Source organism: Onychostoma macrolepis, chromosome 17 (genome assembly GCF_012432095.1).
Source record: "Onychostoma macrolepis isolate SWU-2019 chromosome 17, ASM1243209v1, whole genome shotgun sequence".
Lineage (NCBI taxonomy): Eukaryota > Metazoa > Chordata > Actinopteri > Cypriniformes > Cyprinidae > Onychostoma > Onychostoma macrolepis.
In genome coordinates, this window is record NC_081171.1 from 27,079,023 (window position 1) to 27,101,501 (window position 22,479).

Genomic DNA, 22,479 nt, shown 5'->3' on the forward strand with positions numbered 1-22,479 from the left:
GGGCTGCAACAAATTATTTTGATAATCGATTAATCTAACGATTATTATAACGATATTTTAATACATGCATTTGAGAGATGTTCTTTAATTTGATGCTATACATACATGAATGCACTAATCGCCTTTTTGGTAATTCCATGACTTAACTGACGACAGAACTACATTGTATGCTCAGTTTCTTTTCGCGCATTATTTATGATGAATCGATATAGAGCGTGTATATTCGCGTAAAGTTTAAGAGTGTGCGCTGTGAGCACGGTAAAACAGCTGTCAGGACAGGAAAGTTTGTTTTACTGACATATAGCCTAACAACATCTCATCAGGCCGCAGTTGACTGTTGTTCTACTGAAGCTCATTTGGCACATTTTCCTTTCCGCGCTCGTTTGAGGCAAAGTTGAAGTGCTCATCTGAAAAGTCTCCCGTTTGATGTGGTCATGAAGAGATACGGCGGTTCCGCGTTTCTTGTCAAGAAAAAAATGGACAAAAACTAGTTTTGAGTGGGGTGGCCAAGCTTAGGTCAGTGGTGGCCACCCCCTGGCTCTGCCCCTGGTTAGAAGTACACACACATAAATTGTTTGTTGTCGTCTTCTAAATAATGCCACATGAGAGTCTGCGCAGTGCGACCTGATGTTGCATCTCGTTGCATCTCGTTTTGGTCAACGAAAATGAAGAGACATTTTAGCATAGTTTTTATTTTGTAAACCACATTTAGTCTCATTTTTATTCGTCAACGATGTTGCATTATACATTTAATTATAGTCATCGTCACATGACCAGCATTTACGTTGCGTCTCGTCTCGTTTTCGTCACGTGATAAAGGTTCGTTGACAACAATATTTAGTCCCACAAGCAGAGGGACTTGATAGCTAAAAAGAGCTGAGGAAATATGTCACTGTGTATAGAGGCATCGGACATCCCACGACAGGAAAGTGTCCAGCTGAACTGCTTTTTAATAGAATGATTCAAGGAATGTTGCCCAATCTTGCAGAAGCATGTGAGGATCAGCAAGTATGCAACAGAGATGCAGAACAAAAGCAAAAGCAAAGAGATAAGCAGATGAGCGCCGGGGTGCACAGTACTCAAAGGTAAATGTAGGTGACACAGTGCTTGTGCGACAAGAAAAGGTGGATAAATTCACAACTCCATTCAACCCAATTCCACACCAGGTTGTCAGCAAAGCTGGAAATCAAGTGATTGTGGAATCGCCCACTGGGGCAAGATAGACAAGATGGTGGTTAATGGTTAAACCACACTTGGCAGGCGCTGTGTGGTTCAAAAAAGCCACCTATATATTTTCTCAATTGAATCGACATCAAGATTTCTTTCATCTACATCCTTTTCATTAAATTGGATTTTTATGTCATATATTTTTGCAATATTATTGCTAACGGTGCAACATCGATATATTAATGAAAACAACAATGGAGTTTTTCCCCTGGTTTTGAGGAGTCAACACGCACTATTCTCTAAGATTCTAAACAATGGGAATGTAAAGTCGGCTTGTACCCTCAGTGACTCGTGAAAAGGTATTGTCATCCAACAATGACTCATGCCTAGGATATGTTCAGCTTGCATTAATATTACTCTTGGCTGGTGATATAGAGCTATTAACACCTATCTGTTCAAACGCACATTTGAACAGATCCATCAAACCTAGGAATCCGTTTATGAAAAGGTATCGATCAACAAATTTTTTTCAAACATTGAATCAAGCTAAAGTTGTCTGGGATACACAATGTAAAGTGAACGGTTTGTTTGGCGGACATTTAAACATCCGGAGTATGACTCCTAAACGTGAACAACTTGAATATTTACTCTGTAATTCCAATATTTACTTTTTAGGACTATCAGAAACTTGGTTGAATCGTTCCTCCTCTGAGTCAGTAGTAAATATGCCTGGATGTAATGTTTTTAGAAAAGATCGGCATAAGTGAAAGGGTGGAGGGGTTTTATTATATGTAAAAAGCACTCTCAAATGCAAACAAATTGAATGGTCAAGTGAATCGGGTCTTGAATGTGTTGGTGTGAATATCTCACTTTCTGCTGAAATGTCATTTATTTTAATCTGTATGTATCGTAAACCTTCAGCAAAGTTGGATTTTTATGACCAATTTAAACAACTCCTTAATCACTGCGACTTGAAAAAGGAAGTAATTATCATGGGGGATTTTAATGCCAATTGGAATGAAAGGAAGGAAAGAAAAAATTTAAAACAGATCTTTGATTATTTTAATTTTACACAACTGATAGAACAGCCTACTAGAATAACCCCTCCTTCTAAATCTAGAATAGATTTATTGTTTACAAATAAACCTGAAAGAATCTTAAAGCATTATAATTTTTTGACATGGTTTGTCTGATCATAATGCAATTTTCTTTTCAAGAAATCTTACAAAACAACGTTTTTTAAATTCATTTAAAAATACTGTTTATCAAGATATCGCCCCTAAAAATCAGCAGCAAAATCTTGGAATAGCTTTGAAAGAGATAGACTGGAGTGAAGTCCTATTAAGTGGGGCTTAGAGAGAGGAGGTGATTTTTTTTGGGGAAAAATCAAAGAAGTGTCTGAGTTTTTTACCAGAAGGGGACGATTAATAAAAAGAAAAGGGAATACACTGCCCTGTCTTAACAATGAATGCAAGAATTTGATGAAGGATAGAGATCAGCTCCTTAAAAAATCATTGAACTCTGGTCTTAGTACTGATCGTTATAAATATACTTCTATGAGGAATAAAGTAATCCAGCCTTTACGAAAGACCAAAGCCAGTTTTTTTTTTATGGATATAATTGAGGGATCGAAAGAGGATGAGAAAAAAATCTGGCAAACTATTAATAAACTAGTTGGAAAACAAAAGAATATGGAAAAAAGTATTGAACTTAAAATTAATAACATTTTTGTAAAAAAATCCATTAACTAACTAGCTACTAATCTTAATGCTTATTTTTTAAATTCAGTCGATGAAATAACTCAGCTCTTTACTTTAAAATATATTACTCATAGCCCTATTAATTTTCAATTAGAGAAAGTAACTGAATTAGAAGTAGCTAATATTATTGATGCATTAAAAAGCTCTAAAGCAAAGGATGCCTACAGGATTGTTATAAATCAACTTGGAAGGTGGCTACAGTTACTCCAATTTATAAATCTGGAGATAAAACAGATTTGAGTAACTATAGGCCAGTTAGTATCCTTCCGATTATATCTAAGGTAGCAGAAAAATGGGTAGCTAAGCTTCTGACTAATCATCTAAATAATGGTTTTACTTCTTTACATCCAATGGAATTTGGTTTTCGCAGTAATTATTCAACAGACTCAGCAAATTGTTTGTTTGTTGAGAAAGTCAAATGCTTGTTAGATAGGAAGTGCTGTTTTTTTAGATTTAAGGAAGGCATTTGACACTGTTGACCATCAGGTTCTTAATTAACTATTAATTAACTATCTAAATTAACAAATTTAAATTTTTCAGAAGGGGCTATACTTTGGATAAAATCGTATCTTTATAATAGAAAACAATATGTGTGTATTGAAGGTACAAAGTCTTCATACCTTGCTTGCCCCAAGGGGGTTCCACAAGGCTCCATCTTGGGACCAATTTTATTTTCACTTTATATTAATGATTTACCTGGAGTATGTAAAGATGTAAATGTTCAGTTGTATGTAAATGATGTAGTAATTTTTACCCATGCTAATAACTTTGAAAAAGCTTCGGCTACTTTGACTTCTGCTATGACCAATGTTCAAGGAATGGCTTACCAAATCAGGTTTATTATTGAACACAAAAAAATAAAAAAATTAAAAACTGTGTGTATGATGTTTGCAAAACAACCAGTAGAGATTACACATACTAAGGTATTCCTGAGAGGGGAGGAGCTTGAAATTGTTAAAGAGTTTACATACCTTGGGGTGACTTTGGATTCTGCATTAACTTTTAAAAGTCATGTGAAAAAGATGTCTAATATTGTAAAGTTTAATTTAAAGAATTTTAAGCATATTAGGCCATTTTTGACAGTCGATGCCGCTAGGTTGTATTTATACTCAATGGTTTTTTCTCATATTGAGTATTGTTTTAATAGTTGGTCATTCATAAGTGACACAACTCTAAAGACAATAGAATAATTGTATAAGGCGAGCAAAGTGTTAGATAAAAAAACCCCTGTCATTTCACTACTGTAATATTTTTTCAAAAAACAATCTACTGAGTTTTGTTTTATTTATAAGTCTTGAATGGGCTTGCTCCCCCTCCATTAAAAGTATTTATAAAACCGAGGATAGATTGTAGTATTGGTACTAGGTCTACTATTAGAGGGGACTGTGTGGTGCCATATAGGCAAACCTCTTTTAGACAGAAAGTATTATCTGTAATAGGGAGTAAATATTGGAATAGCCTACCGCCGTCAATAAGACAATGCTCTACTTATCATACCTTTAAAGATCATTTAAAAAATTGGCTTATGACAAATCAGTTGTGTAAACATTTTACTTAGAATTTTTAAAATGTGTTTGGGTATTAGTCTTTTATGTGCTGTTGTATGTGTATTTGAGTTTGTGTTCTTGTGTGTACCTGCCTAGGGACTGCGGATGTAAATTAGCAATGTTACTATAATCCGGCCTGTTTACATTTTGTATTACTACAAATGTTCATTAACATGCATTGTCCCTATCAAATAAATAAACAATAAAAAAATAATAGTAAAATACACACGAAACACTACTCACGTCAAAAGATCCAACACCAATGAAACAACTGTTGTAGAGACTGAACGTGAGATCACAACATGAAAAGCTGTTGGCCTGACTCCAACTCTCAGGATCTGAATCCCAAAGTGGATTTGTCAAATATACCAACACAGGGGAGAACTAGAGGATTGCCTGTGAAACTGTCTGATTATTTCATAAACTGACAGGAGTGAATGCTAGATATGTGGGCTGTTAGAATGTTTAATGTAACCACAGAAAGAAAAGAGAAGGCAAGTTTAATAACTTTAAAGGCTTAGGTCTGTATGTTCGCATATTTTGATAAAATATGAGGGAACAGATTTAACTGTTAATATGTCTTCATTGAAATTTAAAAAATGCTAAGAGAGTAGCCACATAGTAGTAGGCGTATATGTCTATATGTTGGTGTGACTATTACCCCATCATTATACGTGTGTGGTCCGTGATCTCGTGCTCGCGGGATGTATACCGGAAACCCCGCACTCCTGGGGGTGTGGCCCGGAAGCTCTTCTCAATGTTTAGATTTTTTGAACTGTTAAAAGAGCAGGCAATCGGCGTTTTGGGGGCTGTGTGTGAAAGGGATTAAAAGAAAGGCGATCGCCTAGCACACAAATTATTCTCTTTCCTGGCTTTTTCTGGACTGTTGATGAGCGATCTCGCTGTGGAGTATTATATTTTTTTGGAGGGTTTCTTCCATGTGGAATACTTACCAGTGAGGACATCTATTGCTGTTGCATGGACCACTCATAGACTCTCCAGTGCCGGTGAGCCCGATCTGAACTTTAGCGAACTTGGGGACTCATACACAAACACAAACTTGCACACACTTACATGAAACATTAAAGGGTGAAATATTATATATATGGATTGTAAATACACTTGGGTCGTTTGATACATTACATGGTTGTCTGTCTCCTTTATAACAGATAGTGTTGCATAACTAGGGTTTCCCTTGTTGTTTTTTTATTCTTGTATACGGTTGTTTGTTCAAAGGGAACGCTAACTGTTACATAGTACGGTGGCCCATACGGGGACGCTCTGTTGACTGTTTACTGTTTAAATATTGTAAATATGGAGAATACAGACGAAACGATACAAGACTCTATTGTAAATACTGACATTTCAATGCGTAATACGGAAAATGTTATTGATTCTGTTACCCAACAACAAGATAACACTGGCAATGAGGTTGTTGCAGACTTTACGACAGGCCCATACGTCACTAGACATAATCCCACAGCAGAAATTACATCTATGCTCAGTTCATTGTACATTTCAGATGATGAGAAGTCTGACGATGAGGTATGACAGTGGGGACAGTTAAACGTGGGTGGGGTACAGAATATGCAAACAGACATAGAACAGATTAAGGTGGATTTATTGGCCCTTAGCTCTCAAGTACAGTCTCTAAAACAAGATTTCCAACAGCCTATTGACAGTGCCATTAATCAGGAGAATAGTTTTAGAGAAGCTGTGGGCGCTAGCTTTGCAGGAATTGAGGAGAACTGCCAGAAATTTCTGGACAAACTGGAGAAGGCAGTTACGGACTGCTTCCTGAGACATGCAAAATGGGAGAATCAATGGAAAAAACTCAGGCCCACAAGTACTCCCACTATAACTAGGCTGCAAGCCTACACTCCAGCTACCTCATATATATCCTCAGTCTACCCCGTTGCCAGCAGGGCCAATGTAATACTCCCTAATAACACCTATGCTATCAGTTCTGTTTCAGCCCCCAATCAGCAGGTGTGACCACGGCTCCATATGCAGCAGGATCCTCTTCCTAGCCCTCCGATCCGTTTGGAGTTTCCCTCCTTCGATGGTGCTGGTGAAACGGCGGATGTTCTCAACTTCATAGAGCGGTGTGAGAACTTCCTCAACCTCAGGTCTCTTTCCAGCATTGAGCTCCTCGGAACCTTGAGTTCAGTGTTGAGTGGACCTGCTCTGAGCTGGTGGAAGACAGAGAGAATAAAGGTTACTGACTGGAAGTCTTTCAAAGAGACATTTATGGATGCTTTCCTTCCAGATGATTACCTACGGAAGTGGAAGACAAACTGAGGTCCCTCATACAACAGCCACGACAACTCCTGATAGACTTCGCTTATGACTATCGAGCTCTCTGTCTCAAGTGGAAGCCTGAAATCTCAGAGGAAGAGCTGGTAAGCTGTATACTTAAAAACATCAATCCTTTGGTCGCTGGTTGCCTGAGAGGGACAGTGAACACTGTGGAGCAGTTAGTAAAAGTTGGATCTATGGTGGAGAAGGACTGCCTAGGAGCTAAAGACTACTGGCAGAAAGTAGGAGGGCAGAGCCACAAAGAGAAATGTAACAAGAGAACAGCAGAGAGGAGTAACACTAAAAGCCTGGCCAGACTTTCCCATAGCACAACCCCATGCAGTCACATCACTGCTTCTCGTACCTGTTACCATCAAAGGGACATAAGTCAAGGCCGTACTGGATACATATACTCTGATGCAAGAAAACCTGTGGAAACAGCTAAGGGGTGACACTCCACTGAGTAGATCTGATTCCCCCCATCGATTCATCATGGCAGATGGGAAAATTTACCAGGCTGTGGACCAGAGGTCAATACGGAACAAATGGCATGGAAAAGAGTATATGCTGAATACATGAAAGATGAAAATGAAAGATACTCACCTAGCCTTCCCTCTCATCGCTGGCTTGGACTTCCTGACTGCCACAGGGGCCATCTTGGAGGTCGGGCAGAACCATTATGGCCTAAAAACAGGAAGTGCTATAACTACTACCTCTTTCTTCCGGCTGATATAACTCTGTGGTTATCCCTTAAGAACCAGCCTGCTCATACTCCCTTAGCTGCTACAGTAATCCTATATTATGCATTACCACCTGCAAGGAACCTCCTAACACTTAGCCGGGTGTCCTCTACTAACATACCTGACTATGATACAGACCATCTGGAGGAACTGCAGAAGCTCATCACCATCTAGCCTTACACCACCGCCTGCATCCTAGGGAAAACGGATGTTTTTCAGCATAAAATCATCTTGTCAGATGATATCCCTATAAAGTCAAGAGCGTACAGAGTATCACCCTTCAAAAAACAGATCATTGAAGCTCAAGTTGACCAAATGCTCAAAGACCATATCATTGAGCTATCCTTCTCTCCATGGTCATCTCCTGCGGTGCTCGTCCCCAAACCTGATGGTTCCTACAGATTTTGTGTGGACTCCCAGGAAACTCAACAGCAAGACCATGCCTGATGCTTACCCAATGCCGTTAATACACGATAACCTTGAATCCATGGAAGGCGCCTCCTGGTTCAATACATTGGATCTGCAGTCAGGATACTGGCATGTGGAAATGGGAGAACAGAGTAAAGAAAAAACAGCCTTTATTACTACCAAAGGTTTATACCAGCTCTATGCCGTCTGGGCTTCGGTGCGCTCACTACACACCAGCTACAGGTGGAGAGAAGAGAGAGTCATAGAGCCAATCAAGTGAATGGGGATTATTAGGAGGCCATGAATGATAAGGGCCAGTGGAGGGAATCTGGCCAGGATTACACTCCTACTCTTTACGAAAAATGCCATGAGATTTTTAATGACCACAGAGAGCCAGGACCTCGGTTTAACGTCTCATCCGAAAGACGGTGCTTTTTGCCAGTATAGTGTCCCCGTCACTATACTGGGGTGTTTGGACACAAACTTGCACACACTTAGGTGAAACATTGAAAGGTGAAATATTGTATACTGTATATGGATTGTAAATACACTTGGGTCGTTTGATACTTTATATGGTTGTCTGTCTCCTTTATAACAGATAGTGTTGCATAACTAGGGTTTCCCTTGTTGTTTTTGTATTCTTGTATACGGTTGTTTGTTCAAAAGGAACGCCAACTGTTACAGTGTTTTGTTTTAAACACATGTTCAATAAGTGATGTGATTTTATTTCTAAGAAAAGGGGGGACGTCATGTATTAAGCCCAATTTATACTTCTGTGTCGAACCTACGCTGTACGCCGTAGGCTCTGTGTAGTATGGCATAGCCTGCCCTACACCATAGCCTGACGTGCACCTCTCCAAAAATCTAACAGCGCATCAATTCTACGCGGACTGCAAGCGCTGTGATTGGTCTGCTAGAACCCCTCCCTCCGTATGTACTTGAGTTTTGTGTGTGTTTATGTGCACTTTAATATCTTTTAATGTTATACCTTCTTATTTAAAATAAAACAAAGCAAAGAACAAGTGTCTTATCATTTTTTATACAACATAACATTATACATCACTTTGTCCGTGACAAACAATGTTATTCTGCCATGGGACAAATCCTTGTGGAGACTGAAAGAATGCCATCTTCTCCTGTTCTGTTGTTGTCTCCTTTTCTGTAGTTTTAAATAATGATTTGATCATCTGATATTTATTTGCCGCCGTCACAGCTATAATAGGCCTATTTCACAACATGACGTATGCATACCGGAAGTAGGGAAACCCTTTTCCGGTCCGGTGAATGCGCTAACAGAGCAGTGGATAATGTTCAAACATAAATAAGAAGCAACTGTTTATCGTTTTACAACTTTCCCAACAACGAAATTTACTCCAGACACTGACAGCAGCTGATGATGAAATGGAGAGTGCTGATGCAGTGCTGCTGGTGCAGGAGAAGCACGATTACAATAGCCACCTTTCCCGGTGAGTATAACGTTCTTAATGGACTGTAAAACAGTAGATGATTGAAACTAAACGGTGACTATAACATTTCACAATATATTTAAAATAGATTATGCTTATATATTGCCTTATAAACGTAATTAGGCTATATGGTAGCAGTTACGCTAACAGTGGACCATTTTAGTAAGGTGAATGTGTTTTCATTATTTGTGTGGTCTTCTGCAGGGTTCTGACCAATACAATTTAAAACCCATCTCTGACTGGTATTTTTTTCTTATGTCTGCCCCTCTTTATACTGCTCTCTGTGGCTAAGCTCAGTGGTTCCCAACTAAGTGCATAGATCCACTTCTAACTGTGATGTTCTATGATGTTCTAACTGTTCTATATCTGCATAAACCTGTAATTGTGATTCACCAAGTTAAATTTAGTCTTATGATTACTTCAGTCATGAGATTATTATTTTTAGACTGACTGTCTAGACTTGTCATATTCCAATGTTAAAGGGATAGTTCACCCAAAAATGAAAATTCTGTCATCGTTTACTCACCCTCAAGTAGTTCCAAACCTGTATGAGTTTCTTTGTTCTGCTGAACACAAAGGAAGATATTCTGAAGAATGTAGGAAACAGAGCAGCTCTGGGGCACCATTGACTTCCATAGTATTTTTTTTTCCTACTATGGAAGTCAATGGTGCCCCAAAACAGCCTTGTTACAAACTTTCTTCAAAATATCTTCCTTTGTGTTCGGCAGAACAAAGAAATTAATACAGGTTTGGAACTACTTGAGGGTGAGTAAATGATGACAGAATTTTCATTTTTGGGTGAACTATCCCTTTAACTCAGAACACAAGAATGAATGTTAAACCTGGAAAGGAAGAAATGTTAGTCGTGATTAAGTATGATTAAGTTATTTAAAAATAATTCATATTAAAATTCCTTCACAACATGTTTAGCACAAACTATTAAAATGTTTTATTACTTTGTTCTCTTTAGGTGCTCTTCATGAGGCTTTGGAAAAAATAAAGGAGCTGGAAGAACTGGTGTGTGAAGCCTCGACATCTCTCAAGCTTTGCTGGATCATCAGTGTGTTACATCATGCTCATCTACATACCTGCTGTAACATCCTCCTCACAAAACGGACAACATTGGCTATTCTTACTTTATAAGAAAATAAATTAATGTACTGTAATGACGGTGAGAAAACAACTATTCCCAGTGCATTTAAATAATGAATGGCGATCGTAGTGGGCCGTGGCGCGACCGGACGTACCACTTCCCTACTTCCGCTGTCGGTCGCCATATTGTGAAATAGGCCTATTGAAACTGTTTGGGCTAAGGATCTTAATGAGGATGCGCATGTTTTATTTTCGGATCAGGTATGGGGTATGTTTAAATTGTCTTCTAAAAACCCTAATCACCAAATGATTCATTGGAAATTGCTGCATAGGGTTTACTTGACTCCAATGAAACGTTTTTATATGAATCTGTCATATTCTCCTAAGTGTAATCTCTGTTCGCAAGGATCTTTAGGCACGTTTTTGCATTTTTTTGGGGGAGTGCCCCTCTCTCTCACCTTTTTGGACTCAGCTCTCACAGGACCTATCATATTTGTTGGGTACTGAGATATGTTTGACTCCGTGCCATTTTTTCATGAATGACTTTTGGGACTTCACCTTGTCTGTCCAACAAAGATGTTTACTGTTAGCTGCTCTCACAGCAGAAAAACAATTGCTAGTCAACCGTTGGAATCCTCCTCACACAATGGAGAGATGAACCTGAACTGTGTATTTGTTGAACATTATCTCGATGGAACTTATCGTATACATGGATCTAATGTGAAAACTGTACATTTATAGCATTCAGCTTTTAATGTTGTCATGTTTTTCTAAAATCTTTGTGAAAAAAAAAAAATATTTTTATTTATCTATTAATATGAATTTATGTATTTTTATTATTATTATTTATTTTTTATTTATTTATTTATTTTTAAGTCTACCAGGGGGTGGGATGGGTTGTGGTGAGTTCTAAATTTGCACAGCTGCTTTTTGTTTTATACTACTGTTCCCAGAAGAAAATGTAATAAACTGTTGTTAATAAAAAAAACATGGAAGTATAATCGTCTGCCACTGGAATGCAAGGTGCAGAATTATTCTGGGATATGCCTTCCCATACACCCCCAACAGGAGCTGGATCAGGCAATGGAGACTGCATGCCAACAATCTTGGCGGCACTACATACTCTAGTTATGAGCGTATTTAAGGAAAAATCCCCCTTCATTGTTGATTCATCATCCACTTCTGCAGAGTCTGAATGAGTTCCCTCACATTGGCTCCGTTCCGCCTGACTGCTGTGTATCATCACAGAGAGAGTGGGGAGCAAGAAGCGATAACACATCAGCACATAACACATCTTTTGCGCCTCTCACAGGACGGGACTGTTGTCCAACCATTGGAACGCCTTCTTTACCAGGAGGTAGAGATGAGGAGGAGGACTGAAGAGCTTCAAATTGATCCATCCTCTGCGATAAACTCTGAAGAGCTGCTAGGATCTGCAGTTGAGTGTCCGTATTACCACCTTCTGCTGGTGGAGCTGGCATTGGACGTTTAGTCGCCTCAGCCACAATATCACTGCTTGATTTATGTGTGGAGTCATGGTGATAACGCGAGTGCTTGCGTGGACGCTTATGGCCACGCCTGTCCGATGAACGTTCCCTCTCCCTACCGCACTCAGGTGCAGAACTGCATGTCCTATTAGCACGGCGAAGCCGTTCATCTCTAGGTAGGTCACAAGCTGCAGCGCAGGGATTATCCACATCCTCTTTCAAATGAGCAGTCCCCAAGCATGAAGGACATTCTCTATGCCCATCACGAGGGTCCACTGCTGGGTGACAAAACCTGCAGCACTGCGACGTCATAATACCCTTGCACAGCAGGTAAGCCACACACAACACACTGACTGCGAACAGTAGTGAAATATATCAAGCTCACACAAGCCACAGACCCACACCAGTACGCGAAGGTACTTAGCAGGCCTATATCCAGCCCCAACAACTGCTAACAGTGATATAGGGTATAAGAAAAGATTACAATACTCACCAATTTTGTTATGAAGTATATTCAATAACCTACTGATGAGCACTCTGAAAAATAAACAGAGATAATCCCAATTGAATCGTTAGTGTATAAAACTAGCCTAGTAACAACAATGCAGTTATAGTATATTCTACCAACTGCAGTAAAACATGCAAAGAAACACCACAATTCACAGGGACACAAGGCCCCTGTACCACCTGGGTGAAGAATTGGATGGTGAATATTAGATCGGTTCTTACCCGTACCAGGTCCCTATGGCGAGAAAGGTAAAGAGGACAATCCGGAAGTTCATCCCGCTTTTATAGTGAGGGATAGGCATGACTTTGTTTACATAAGGTCTCGAGATAACGAAGGTTATCATTATATTTAGACCAGGGGTGTCAAACTCAGTTCCTGGAGGGCTGGAGCCCTGCATAGTTTAGATGCAACCCCAATTGAACACACCTGATCCAGCTAATAATGTAATTTAGGCTTATTTGAAAACTACATGGTTTGTGTGTTGGAACTAAACTCTGCAGGGCTGCGACCCTCCAGTTTGACGCCCCTGATTTAGACCATTATGATGGTCAGAGTGAGGTCGAAACAGATGCTCATAAACTTCTTGTCAGCGCTGCCACGCGACTTTTATTAATCGATACTGAATCGCTACATTATATTTCTCAGCAACGAGGGGGTACAATTGCTGTTTTTTTAGTAACTAAACTCAGCTTCATTTTTTGTAGAGAGAGACACAGACACAGACAATTATCACATCTCTCTCTCTCTCTCTCTCTCAAAATGGGCATATTTGAGAAAAAAAAAATTCAAGTAGTTTGCATCACTGGATATACAGTGAGGAAAATAAGTATTTGAACACCCTGCTATTTTGCAAGTTCTCCCACTTAGAAATCATGGAGGGGTCTGAAATTGTCATCGTAGGTGCATGTCCACTGTAAGAGACATAATCTAAAAAAAAAAAAATCCAGAAATCACAATGTATGATTTTTTAACTATTTATTTGTATGATACAGCTGCAAATAAGTATTTGAACACCTGAGAAAATCAATGTTAATATTTGGTACAGTAGCCTTTGTTTGCAATTACAGAGGTCAAACGTTTCCTGTAGTTTTTCACCAGGTTTGCACACACTGCAGGAGGGATTTTGGCCCTCCTCCACACAGATCTTCTCTAGATCAGTCAGGTTTCTGGCCTGTCGCTGAGAAACACGGAGTTTGAGCTCCCTCAAAGATTCTCTATTGGGTTTAGGTCTGGAGACTGGCTAGGCCACGCCAGAACCTTGATATGCTTCTTACAGAGCCACTCCTTGGTTATCCTGGCTGTGTGCTTGGTCATTGTCATGTTGGAAGACCCAGCCTCGACCCATCTTCAATGCTCTAACTGAGGGAAGGAGGTTGTTCCCCAAAATCTCGCAATACATGGCCCCGGTCATCCTCTCCTTAATACAGTGCAGTCGCCCTGTCCCATGTGCAGAAAAACACCCCCAAAGCATGATGCTACCACCCCCATGCTTCACAGTAGGGATGGTGTTCTTGGGATGGTACTCATCATTCTTCTTCCTCCAAACACGTTTAGTGGAATTATGACCAAAAAGTTCTATTTTGGTCTCATCTGACCACATGACTTTCTCCCATGACTCCTCTGGATCATCCAAATGGTCATTGGCAAACTTAAGTCGGGCCTGGACATGTTTCTGGTTTAAGCAGAGGAACCTTCCGTGCCATGCATGATTTCAAACCATGACATCTTAGTGTATTACCAACAGTAACCTTGGAAACGGTGGTCCCAGCTCTTTTCAGGTCATTGACCAGCTCCTCCTGTGTAGTTCTGGGATGATTTCTCACCTTTCTTAGGATCATTGAGACCCCACGAGGTGAGATCTTGCATGGAGCCCCAGTCCGAGGGAGATTGACAGTCATGTTTAGCTTCTTCCATTTTCTAATGATTGCTCCAACAGTGGGCCATTTTTCACCAAGCTGCTTGGCAATTTCCCTGTAGCCCTTTCCAGCCTTGTGGAGGTGTACAATTTAGTCTCTAGTGTCTTTGGACAGCTCTTTGGTCTTGGCCATGTTAGTAGTTGGATTCTTACTGATTGTATGGGGTGGACAGGTGTCTTTATGCAGCTAACGACCTCAAACAGGTGCATCTAATTTAGGATAATAAATGGAGTGGAGGTGGACATTTTAAAGGCAGACTAACAGGTCTTTGAGGGTCAGAATTCTAGCTGATAGACAGGTGTTCAAATACTTATTTGCAGCTGTATCATACAAATAAATAGTTAAAAAATCATACATTGTGATTTCTGGATTTTTTTTTTAAGATTATGTCTCTCACAGTGGACATGCACCTACGATGACAATTTCAGACCCCTCCATGATTTCTAAGTGGGAGAACTTGCAAAATAGCAGGGTGTTCAAATACTTATTTTCCTCACTGTAACTGTCGGTCATTTAACATTTCTATCGTAAAACAGTTGACTAACATTAAATGATTTGCAGCTTCATCTTACCTCGCTCTATTTCAACGTTAAACTGACGCTTCGTGCTCAGCATCTGTGAGTAAATCCCGCCTACTTTGATTTCATTGGCCATCTCGGTCATTTTGACATTGACGAGGGCTGTTAGACTGCTGAGGATTTGATCTGTAGCGTCTATGTGCAGCGGTCGCACGCACATACGTAGACTAACACGAGTTAATTCTCACACTTTAACCCTCTGGGGTCTGAGGGTGTTTTGGGGGCCTGGAGGAGTTTTGACATGCCCTGACATTTATGCTGTTTTCAGTGGCTTATAAATGTATAAATGGCTAAAGTCTAACACTGTAAACAGCACAAACTGGGATACAGTAATATGTTAGCAGCATTTATTAACATTTATGCATGGTTAGTGAAAAACTACAATTTTGAAGTCACTGAAATAAGGCCATAAAACACATACAGAACATTTGTTCACAAGACTTTTGAGAACTGGATCTTGTACCCTGGTGTTTTTGCTTCAAAATGATATGAAAATCATCTTGTTTACTTGCTCACAGAAAACAATATATTGATTTAAATTTTCTAAGACTATTTTTGAGTAGAAAGGGTCTATGCGAGAAGGCGTCAACCTTCACATTCACACCTGAGAAGACAAAGGCCCGCATAATGAGCTGCATAATGAGCCATTCAGGCAGGTATGTGACTGAGAGGGAAGAGTTACAAGAAATAATATGAGGACAAAATAAATTTATATATTTTTTGTTTGTAGTTTATTAAGAATATATTTAGCTATCGCTAGATTCACTTGCGAGTGCAGTTAAACAGTTTATTAGGAACAATCAAAGCTGTCTTTCAAAGCTGACATTTTAAGCATTATTACTCCAGTCACATGATCCTTCAGAAATCATTCTAATATTCTGATTTGCTGCTCAAAAACATTTATTATAATAATAATAATTATTATTATTATTATGTTGAAAAGAGCTGAGGTTTTGCAAGTTTTTTTGATGAAACGAAAGTTCAAAAGAACAGCATCATTTGTAACATGATAAATGTCTTTATCATCACTTGTGTGCTAAATAAATGTTTTAATTTCTATATATACTGACTCCACGCTTTTGAATGGTATAGTGTATATTTTTACACTTGGAGTAAGACTGGAGTAATGATGCTGAAAATGTAGCTTTGATCACAGGAATAAATTACATTTTAAAATATAGTCAAATAGAAAGCAATTATTTTAAATAGTAAAAATATTTCACAATATTACTGCTTTAGCAAATACAACTTTATGTATTTTGGATCAAATAAATGCAGGCTTGGTGAGCAGAAGATAATTCTTTACAAATACATTAAAAATCTTACTGTTCAAAAAGTTTGGACTGGTAGTGTGTCATTCCTGCAACAGATTCTGTCCAACAGGTGAAACAAGTAAATCATACCTGATATTTATGTGTTTTATTTAAATGTTTCTGCTGCTTTCCATGGATTCAAGAAGAAAAAAAAACATAATCAGTAGTCAAGGAGCTTGTTTTACCAGGAGCTTGTTTTAGTATTTATAGCTCCTAACAGGCTGTGTGACTATGAGAAGTTATTACATCAAAATGTATGTCAGTATGCAGTTTTCCCTATTGCCGTAGGTTGTCGACCCCTGATATAGAAGGTATTTGACCCGATACATCTGCGATCAGGACAGGTATTTTAAGTTCTAACAGTATCAATGTAATCTGACACGAAAAACCTGTGATCAGGACAGGTATCTGAAGGTACTGTATATAATAGGCAGTGCCGATCCTAGACTTCTGGGGGCCCTAAGAAAAACTGTGTTGGCTGATTTTTACATACAGTGCGTGACAGCACACCGCATTAAAAGAAATTATCATTCATGTTTTCATAACCGCTGGCCAAATTCACAAATGAAACTAAAATTAAAGCATCTAATTTTTAAAGTACATTAAAAGTATTTGACACGAAATCCCTGTGATCAGGACAGGTATTTGAAGTTATAACAGTATGAATGTAATCTGACATGAAACACCTGTGATCAGGACAGGTATCTGACGTTACTGTATATAAAAGGTATTTAACACAAAACCCCTGTGATCAGGACAGGTATTTGAAGTAAATGGCTTTTCCCAAACTGCACATGAACCTATGCAGATTCTCAAATAGGCTATGCCTGCCTGATGACGCAGTTTCAATTACGCTGTTCTGAAACCCCTGGAAAAAAGTGCATCCCGTGCGTGTGGGTTAAGGCTAGAAGGCACTATTGGGCATGCGCACATCAATACAGCGTAATTTTTGTCACACTGACTGTACAACAATAATTACTATTTTTTTATTCTTGTAAGGGGTAGGTTTAGGGTTGGGGTAGGTGTAGACGTTAATAAAACAATCTAATAGGTAGAAAATTAATTTCATTGTTCATTTCCGGTCAGAGCTGTATCCCTTCTATCCACAACCGTGCGTGTGCAACCTTTATAGTCCTCCTGATTGGAAATGGGTGTGTCTGTAGATTGGTTCCTAGGCAGAGAACTAGGAACCAATCTTATGGGAAATGGAGTCCAGAGTCCAGAGTACAGTGGCAACAGTGTGGGGTGGAGTGGCCTCCGGTGAGTGTCCAGGGCACTCCAGCTGGTGATAGTGACAACTATTTTGCTATTTTATGTCCTTACTATGTTTCTGGGAACATTTCAGTTGCATTGCTCTCTATGGAGGGTCAGAGAGCTCTCGGATTTAATCAAAAATATCTTAATTTGTGTTCCGAAGATGAACGAAGATCTTATGGGGTTAGAATGGATAATTAATGACAGAATTTTTTGGGTGAATTAATCCTTAAAGGTTTGCAAGAACAAACCCACAATTCAAAGAAAAGTGTCAGTGAAGATTGATGTTCCGTTTCTGTTAAACAACATCCGACCACATTGCTGGCATGTTCAAGCAAATTTAGGACATCTATATGTTGTTTCTAACATGTTTTACCACATTTTTTTAATGTGGTGACATGATTCTAGCATGTTTTAACATGTTGTTGACATGTTGTTAGCATGTTTTACCGTGTTACTAATACTGCCATTTATAATAAGACAAGTTTCAGTTTTGATAACTGTATTTTGTGATAAAGAAGTTAGCGAAGCTCTTTTTCTGGATTCTGTCAGATAGTTACTGTAAGTTACTTTATTTGTCTTCTTGGGCAAGCATGGTATATTTCTAAAACTGGAAAACATTAACCTTTTTTTTGTTTTTGTTTTGTTTCATCTTGTCAGATGATCATCCTATGTCAGCTTCATCAGTTCAGGATAGGAGTAAACGGATCCCACCTGCTGGATTATAGGCACAGAGTGCAGGACTTGAGCTCCATTGATCAGCTGGAGATTCTGGGTGACGTGGAACTGCAAAATGTTCAATTGTGGTGAGATGGAAAGCAACATCAGGATATTTAGATTTTTCCTCACTTCTCTTTCCAGTGTTCTTCACCATGCATGATTTTAAAGAACATATGATTCTGTTATGATGTCTCAAGTCAATAAATAGAAGTATGGCACAGTGACTACGTTTAAATAGACATCAGTAATGTAATTATTTACCTTATTCTAAATAAGACAATATTATGATTAAGGTGTTTACATGAGTGGCTTTTAGAATATTCCTTTCATGATCCCGTTTTACATGTTATAGTACATAGATCTATTAATGGCACACGTCATTGCGTCCCCTCCAGAATTTCATGTATAAACATAGTTTGTCTTTGTTATGGTGCCATATACAGTTTTGGGTGTTTTATTTTTAATTTCAGCTTTCAAGCTTCAAATGCAGTTAATTATTTGTCATATTATATGTGCAAACAGAGGATGGCATTGTTGAGGCCATGCTCTTTTGTTTGCCATCAAACGGTTAACCACAACATGTCTATACTACACTTCAATAATGCGACTAAAATAGGAATACTCCACATACTTCGAGTATGACTTTAACCAGATTAAGATAATCAAAAATCTTTGTTACATGGCAGATTCTTAATCAGAGCATTGTCTTAATCGTGTTATATTTTTGTCCATGTAAACGTACTCAGTGACAAATGCTCGTTTGACAAAAAGTTGTTAACTATTTAAGTTGTTAACTGTGTTTTTACCATCAGCCATCACTTAACATGAAGGGCTTATTTTGTTGGGAACCCACTTTTTTCTAATCCAAATGTATCCTCTTAATGCGAAGAAGACAAGGATGACAACTGAAAGCATTACATCAGAAGTTATTCATTTAAAACATTTATTTGCTTGCTTGCTCTATCATTATCCAGTAATAAAGTATACTGTGACCTTGAATTTCTCTTGATTTTTCTTAAATTAGGTCAGTTAACTTTAAATCCTCAATAATAACAGCATGATCATCTATAGGCATCACTTAGCTGTAATATGATTACTCTGATTACAGATTTTCCTAGATATCTGTGACAAGGACATGTTGGTGAAATGTTTGGAAAAATTGATAGTTACAGTGGATCATGTCAATCCTTTAACTTTAATTCCCTTATCCTTTTTTTGCAATTACATTTACCCAGCTGGTTCTAAAATGATTTTTAGTGGATATTCAAAATTAAGTCAAGTTCATAGGTGTAGTTCATCACATTAGTAAATTACTTATCTTTAGTAAATGTATGACAAAAATATCCAAGTACTTCCAGTTTTTATTTTGTATAGTTTATCTATTGTTTTATCATTTAAAATCTAACAGGCGCCTTTGTGAAATGTTTGGATTGAAAAATGTAATGAAATTACATTCATGCAATAAATGAGGCTTAAATTCTACCAAATATTTATTGTATGATTGTATGATTATTGTATGATTTCTGGGTACACAAAGCAGCACTATTGAGTAACAAAGCTGTACATACTTTACAAAAAACATAGGCCTATTGCACAAATGTGACCCTGGACCACAAAACATTCATAAGGGTAAATTTTTCAAAACTGACATTTATACATGATCTGAAAGCTGATTAAATAAGCTGTTAGGATAGGGCAATGTTTGGCCGAGATACAACTATTTGATAATCTGGGATCTGAGAGTGCAAAACAATCAAAATATTGAGAAAATCGCCTTTAAAGCTGTCCAAATGAAGTTCTTAGCAATGCATATTACTAATCAAAAATTACGTTTTAATATATTTACGGTATGACATTTCAAAATATCTTCATGGAACATGACCTTCATTTAATATTCTAATGGCTTTTAGCATAAAAGAAAAATCGATAATTTTGACCCATGCAGTGTATTTTTGGCTATTGCTACAAATATACCTGTGCTACTTAAGACTGGTTTTGTGATCCAGGGTCACAAATTGCATGTGAGATTGTTTTCATGTGAGAGATTAGCAATATTCAAGACAGCTATAGTTGTTATTAGCAATGCACTAAATATTTATGATTTTCTTTTTTTTTTTTTTTGGTTATAGGAACCAGAAACCTATAGTAATCAGAAAAGCTTGACTGAAATCAACAAGCGAAACAGCAGGAAGATCTCCTTAGTAAGAAATCATTCCTGTAACACAAAAAGTAGCATGACACTAGCAATTCAATGGTCAGGGGATTGTTTTGCCAGGGAATCTATGAACTGTTAAAATATATACCTTAAATGCAATGAATGTTGCTGCCAAATACCCGCCCACCACACACCAGTTTAACTACTATTTTATTCAATAGCACAATAAAAGTTTGTTTTCAACAATACAGTCATATATTTCAGAGATATGCAAAAATATCATCTCAATTAAGTGTATTTTTCCTTTAGAATCGTGTAGGCGGTCTTCTTGCTTCTTGATCTTAATCTTGCCAAGCTGCATCCTATCTGCACCTCTGTCATTTTCTGTGGGTCTCTGGAATTGTCAGTCAGCTGTCAAAAAACTTAATTCTGGCCATTGCTTCTCTGTCTACTATGACTGACTGAGACCTGGATTCATCCAGAAGACTTCGCAACCCCTGCTGTTCTCTCTAACAACTTCCCTTTCTCTCTTTCTCCCTTCACAGACAACATTTGGTAAAACCTCTAGACATCTCTGATCATTTCTTTATTACATTTAACCTAAACATTACTACCTGTGTGCCACCAATTCCTCTACCAATTACTTTTAGGCAAAACCTACACTCCCTTTCACCCTTCCTTCTTTCCTCTGTAGTGTCAAAAATTATTCAATGGTGACCAGCTGACCTTCAAGGACTATATAAAGACAGCTCGATCATACAGGTTTGCATTGCACAACATCAGGGGGATCAGGCCCTTCCAAACAGAGCATGCTGCACAACTTCTTGTCCAGGCCCTTGTCGTTTCTGGCTCGACTATTGCAATGCTCTTCTGGCTGTACTTTCATCATGTGCAATCAAACCTCTACAAATGATTCAGAATACAGCGGCATGACTGGTCTTCCTTTAGCCCAAAAGGGCCCACTTCACACCTGTCTTTATTTCCCTGCACTGGCTACCGGTTGCGGCTCGCATCAGGTTCAATACATTGATGTTTGCGTACAGAACAGTCACAGGCTCAGCACCCTCCTACTTCCTCCTCACTCTTCTACATCTACATCCCCTCCAGAAGCCTGAGATCTGTAAGTTAGGCGATGCCTTGTGATAACATCACAGAGAGGCATTTTCGGTAACCTTTCCTGAATGGTGAAATGATCTTCCCACAATCGCAGTAATTAACAGAACAACCGACAAATTATCTGAAAGCATCACTAATTTAATCCCATAAAAACTGGGACTCGAACCGCACCTGCATTAAATCTCCTACATGAGGTAGACAAAACTCATTTATTAAGATTAAATATAGAAAGCAAGCAAAGAGCGCTCCCTTTAATATAATCACTACAGTTGTCAATCAGTGGCAGCGTGATTGGCTACATTGCTCAACGTGTACTGGACCGAGTCAAAATAATTTTTGTTATTAGACCTGCAACCCACCCGTGCCTGCACCCACACCACACCCAACACATAAATATTATTACACCCGTTACATCAAATATTAGCAGTCACCCGCGTGTACCTGCCTGCATGCAGGACTCTGGCTTCCCCCTTGTGGACAACATAACTGACAACTCTGGGCCCAGAGAGTGATTGTAAATGAAGTTTTCATGAAATATATTTGAAATTTCATTCTGCATCTTCTGAGATTTCATTGTAACCCTTCTCATAAAGTCACTGAACTAACCATTAACTGTTAACCAGAACTGTTCAGTCTGCATGTGATGTTAGAGCATTATTGAGAGAGAACAAGAATGTATCGGAAACATACTACCACCTACCTGACTCTGCCTGAGAGGTAAGGAAAAATACACTTACCTGAGATGATTTTTTTATATATCTCTGAAATATATGATAGTATTCTTGAAAACAATCTTTTAATGTATTATTGAATAAAATATTAGTTAATTATCAAAGAAAGAAAAAAATAATAGCCATAATTTGGACTATTGTAAATGCTGTGATACTCAGATACTGTGATTTCCTTCTCACATTGTTGATTTCACCATTAACTCTTCACCTGAACAGTTTATGT

At 38.4% G+C, this 22,479-nt stretch overlaps 1 protein-coding gene and 1 long non-coding RNA gene across 4 annotated transcripts in view; one reads left to right on the top strand and one right to left on the bottom strand.

Annotated features, from left to right (window-relative positions):
• lgals8b (galectin 8b) overlaps positions 1-19,731 on the top strand; it is a 175,643-nt gene extending 155,912 nt beyond the window's left edge. For all 3 annotated transcript variants that reach the window (XM_058749042.1, XM_058749041.1, XM_058749043.1), the window contains one exon: positions 18,195-19,731. In XM_058749042.1, coding sequence (XP_058605025.1) covers positions 18,195-18,344 — 150 coding nt within the window. In that variant the 3' untranslated portion in view covers positions 18,345-19,731. The remainder of the gene's footprint in view (positions 1-18,194) is intronic.
• LOC131523048 (uncharacterized) lies at positions 3,870-12,878 on the bottom strand. The gene is made up of 3 exons (XR_009266698.1): positions 12,459-12,878; positions 7,967-8,046; positions 3,870-7,707 (listed from the first exon to the last, which is right to left on the bottom strand). It is a non-coding gene; the product is annotated as an uncharacterized LOC131523048 (long non-coding RNA).
• Positions 19,732-22,479: the final 2,748 nt, after the last annotated feature.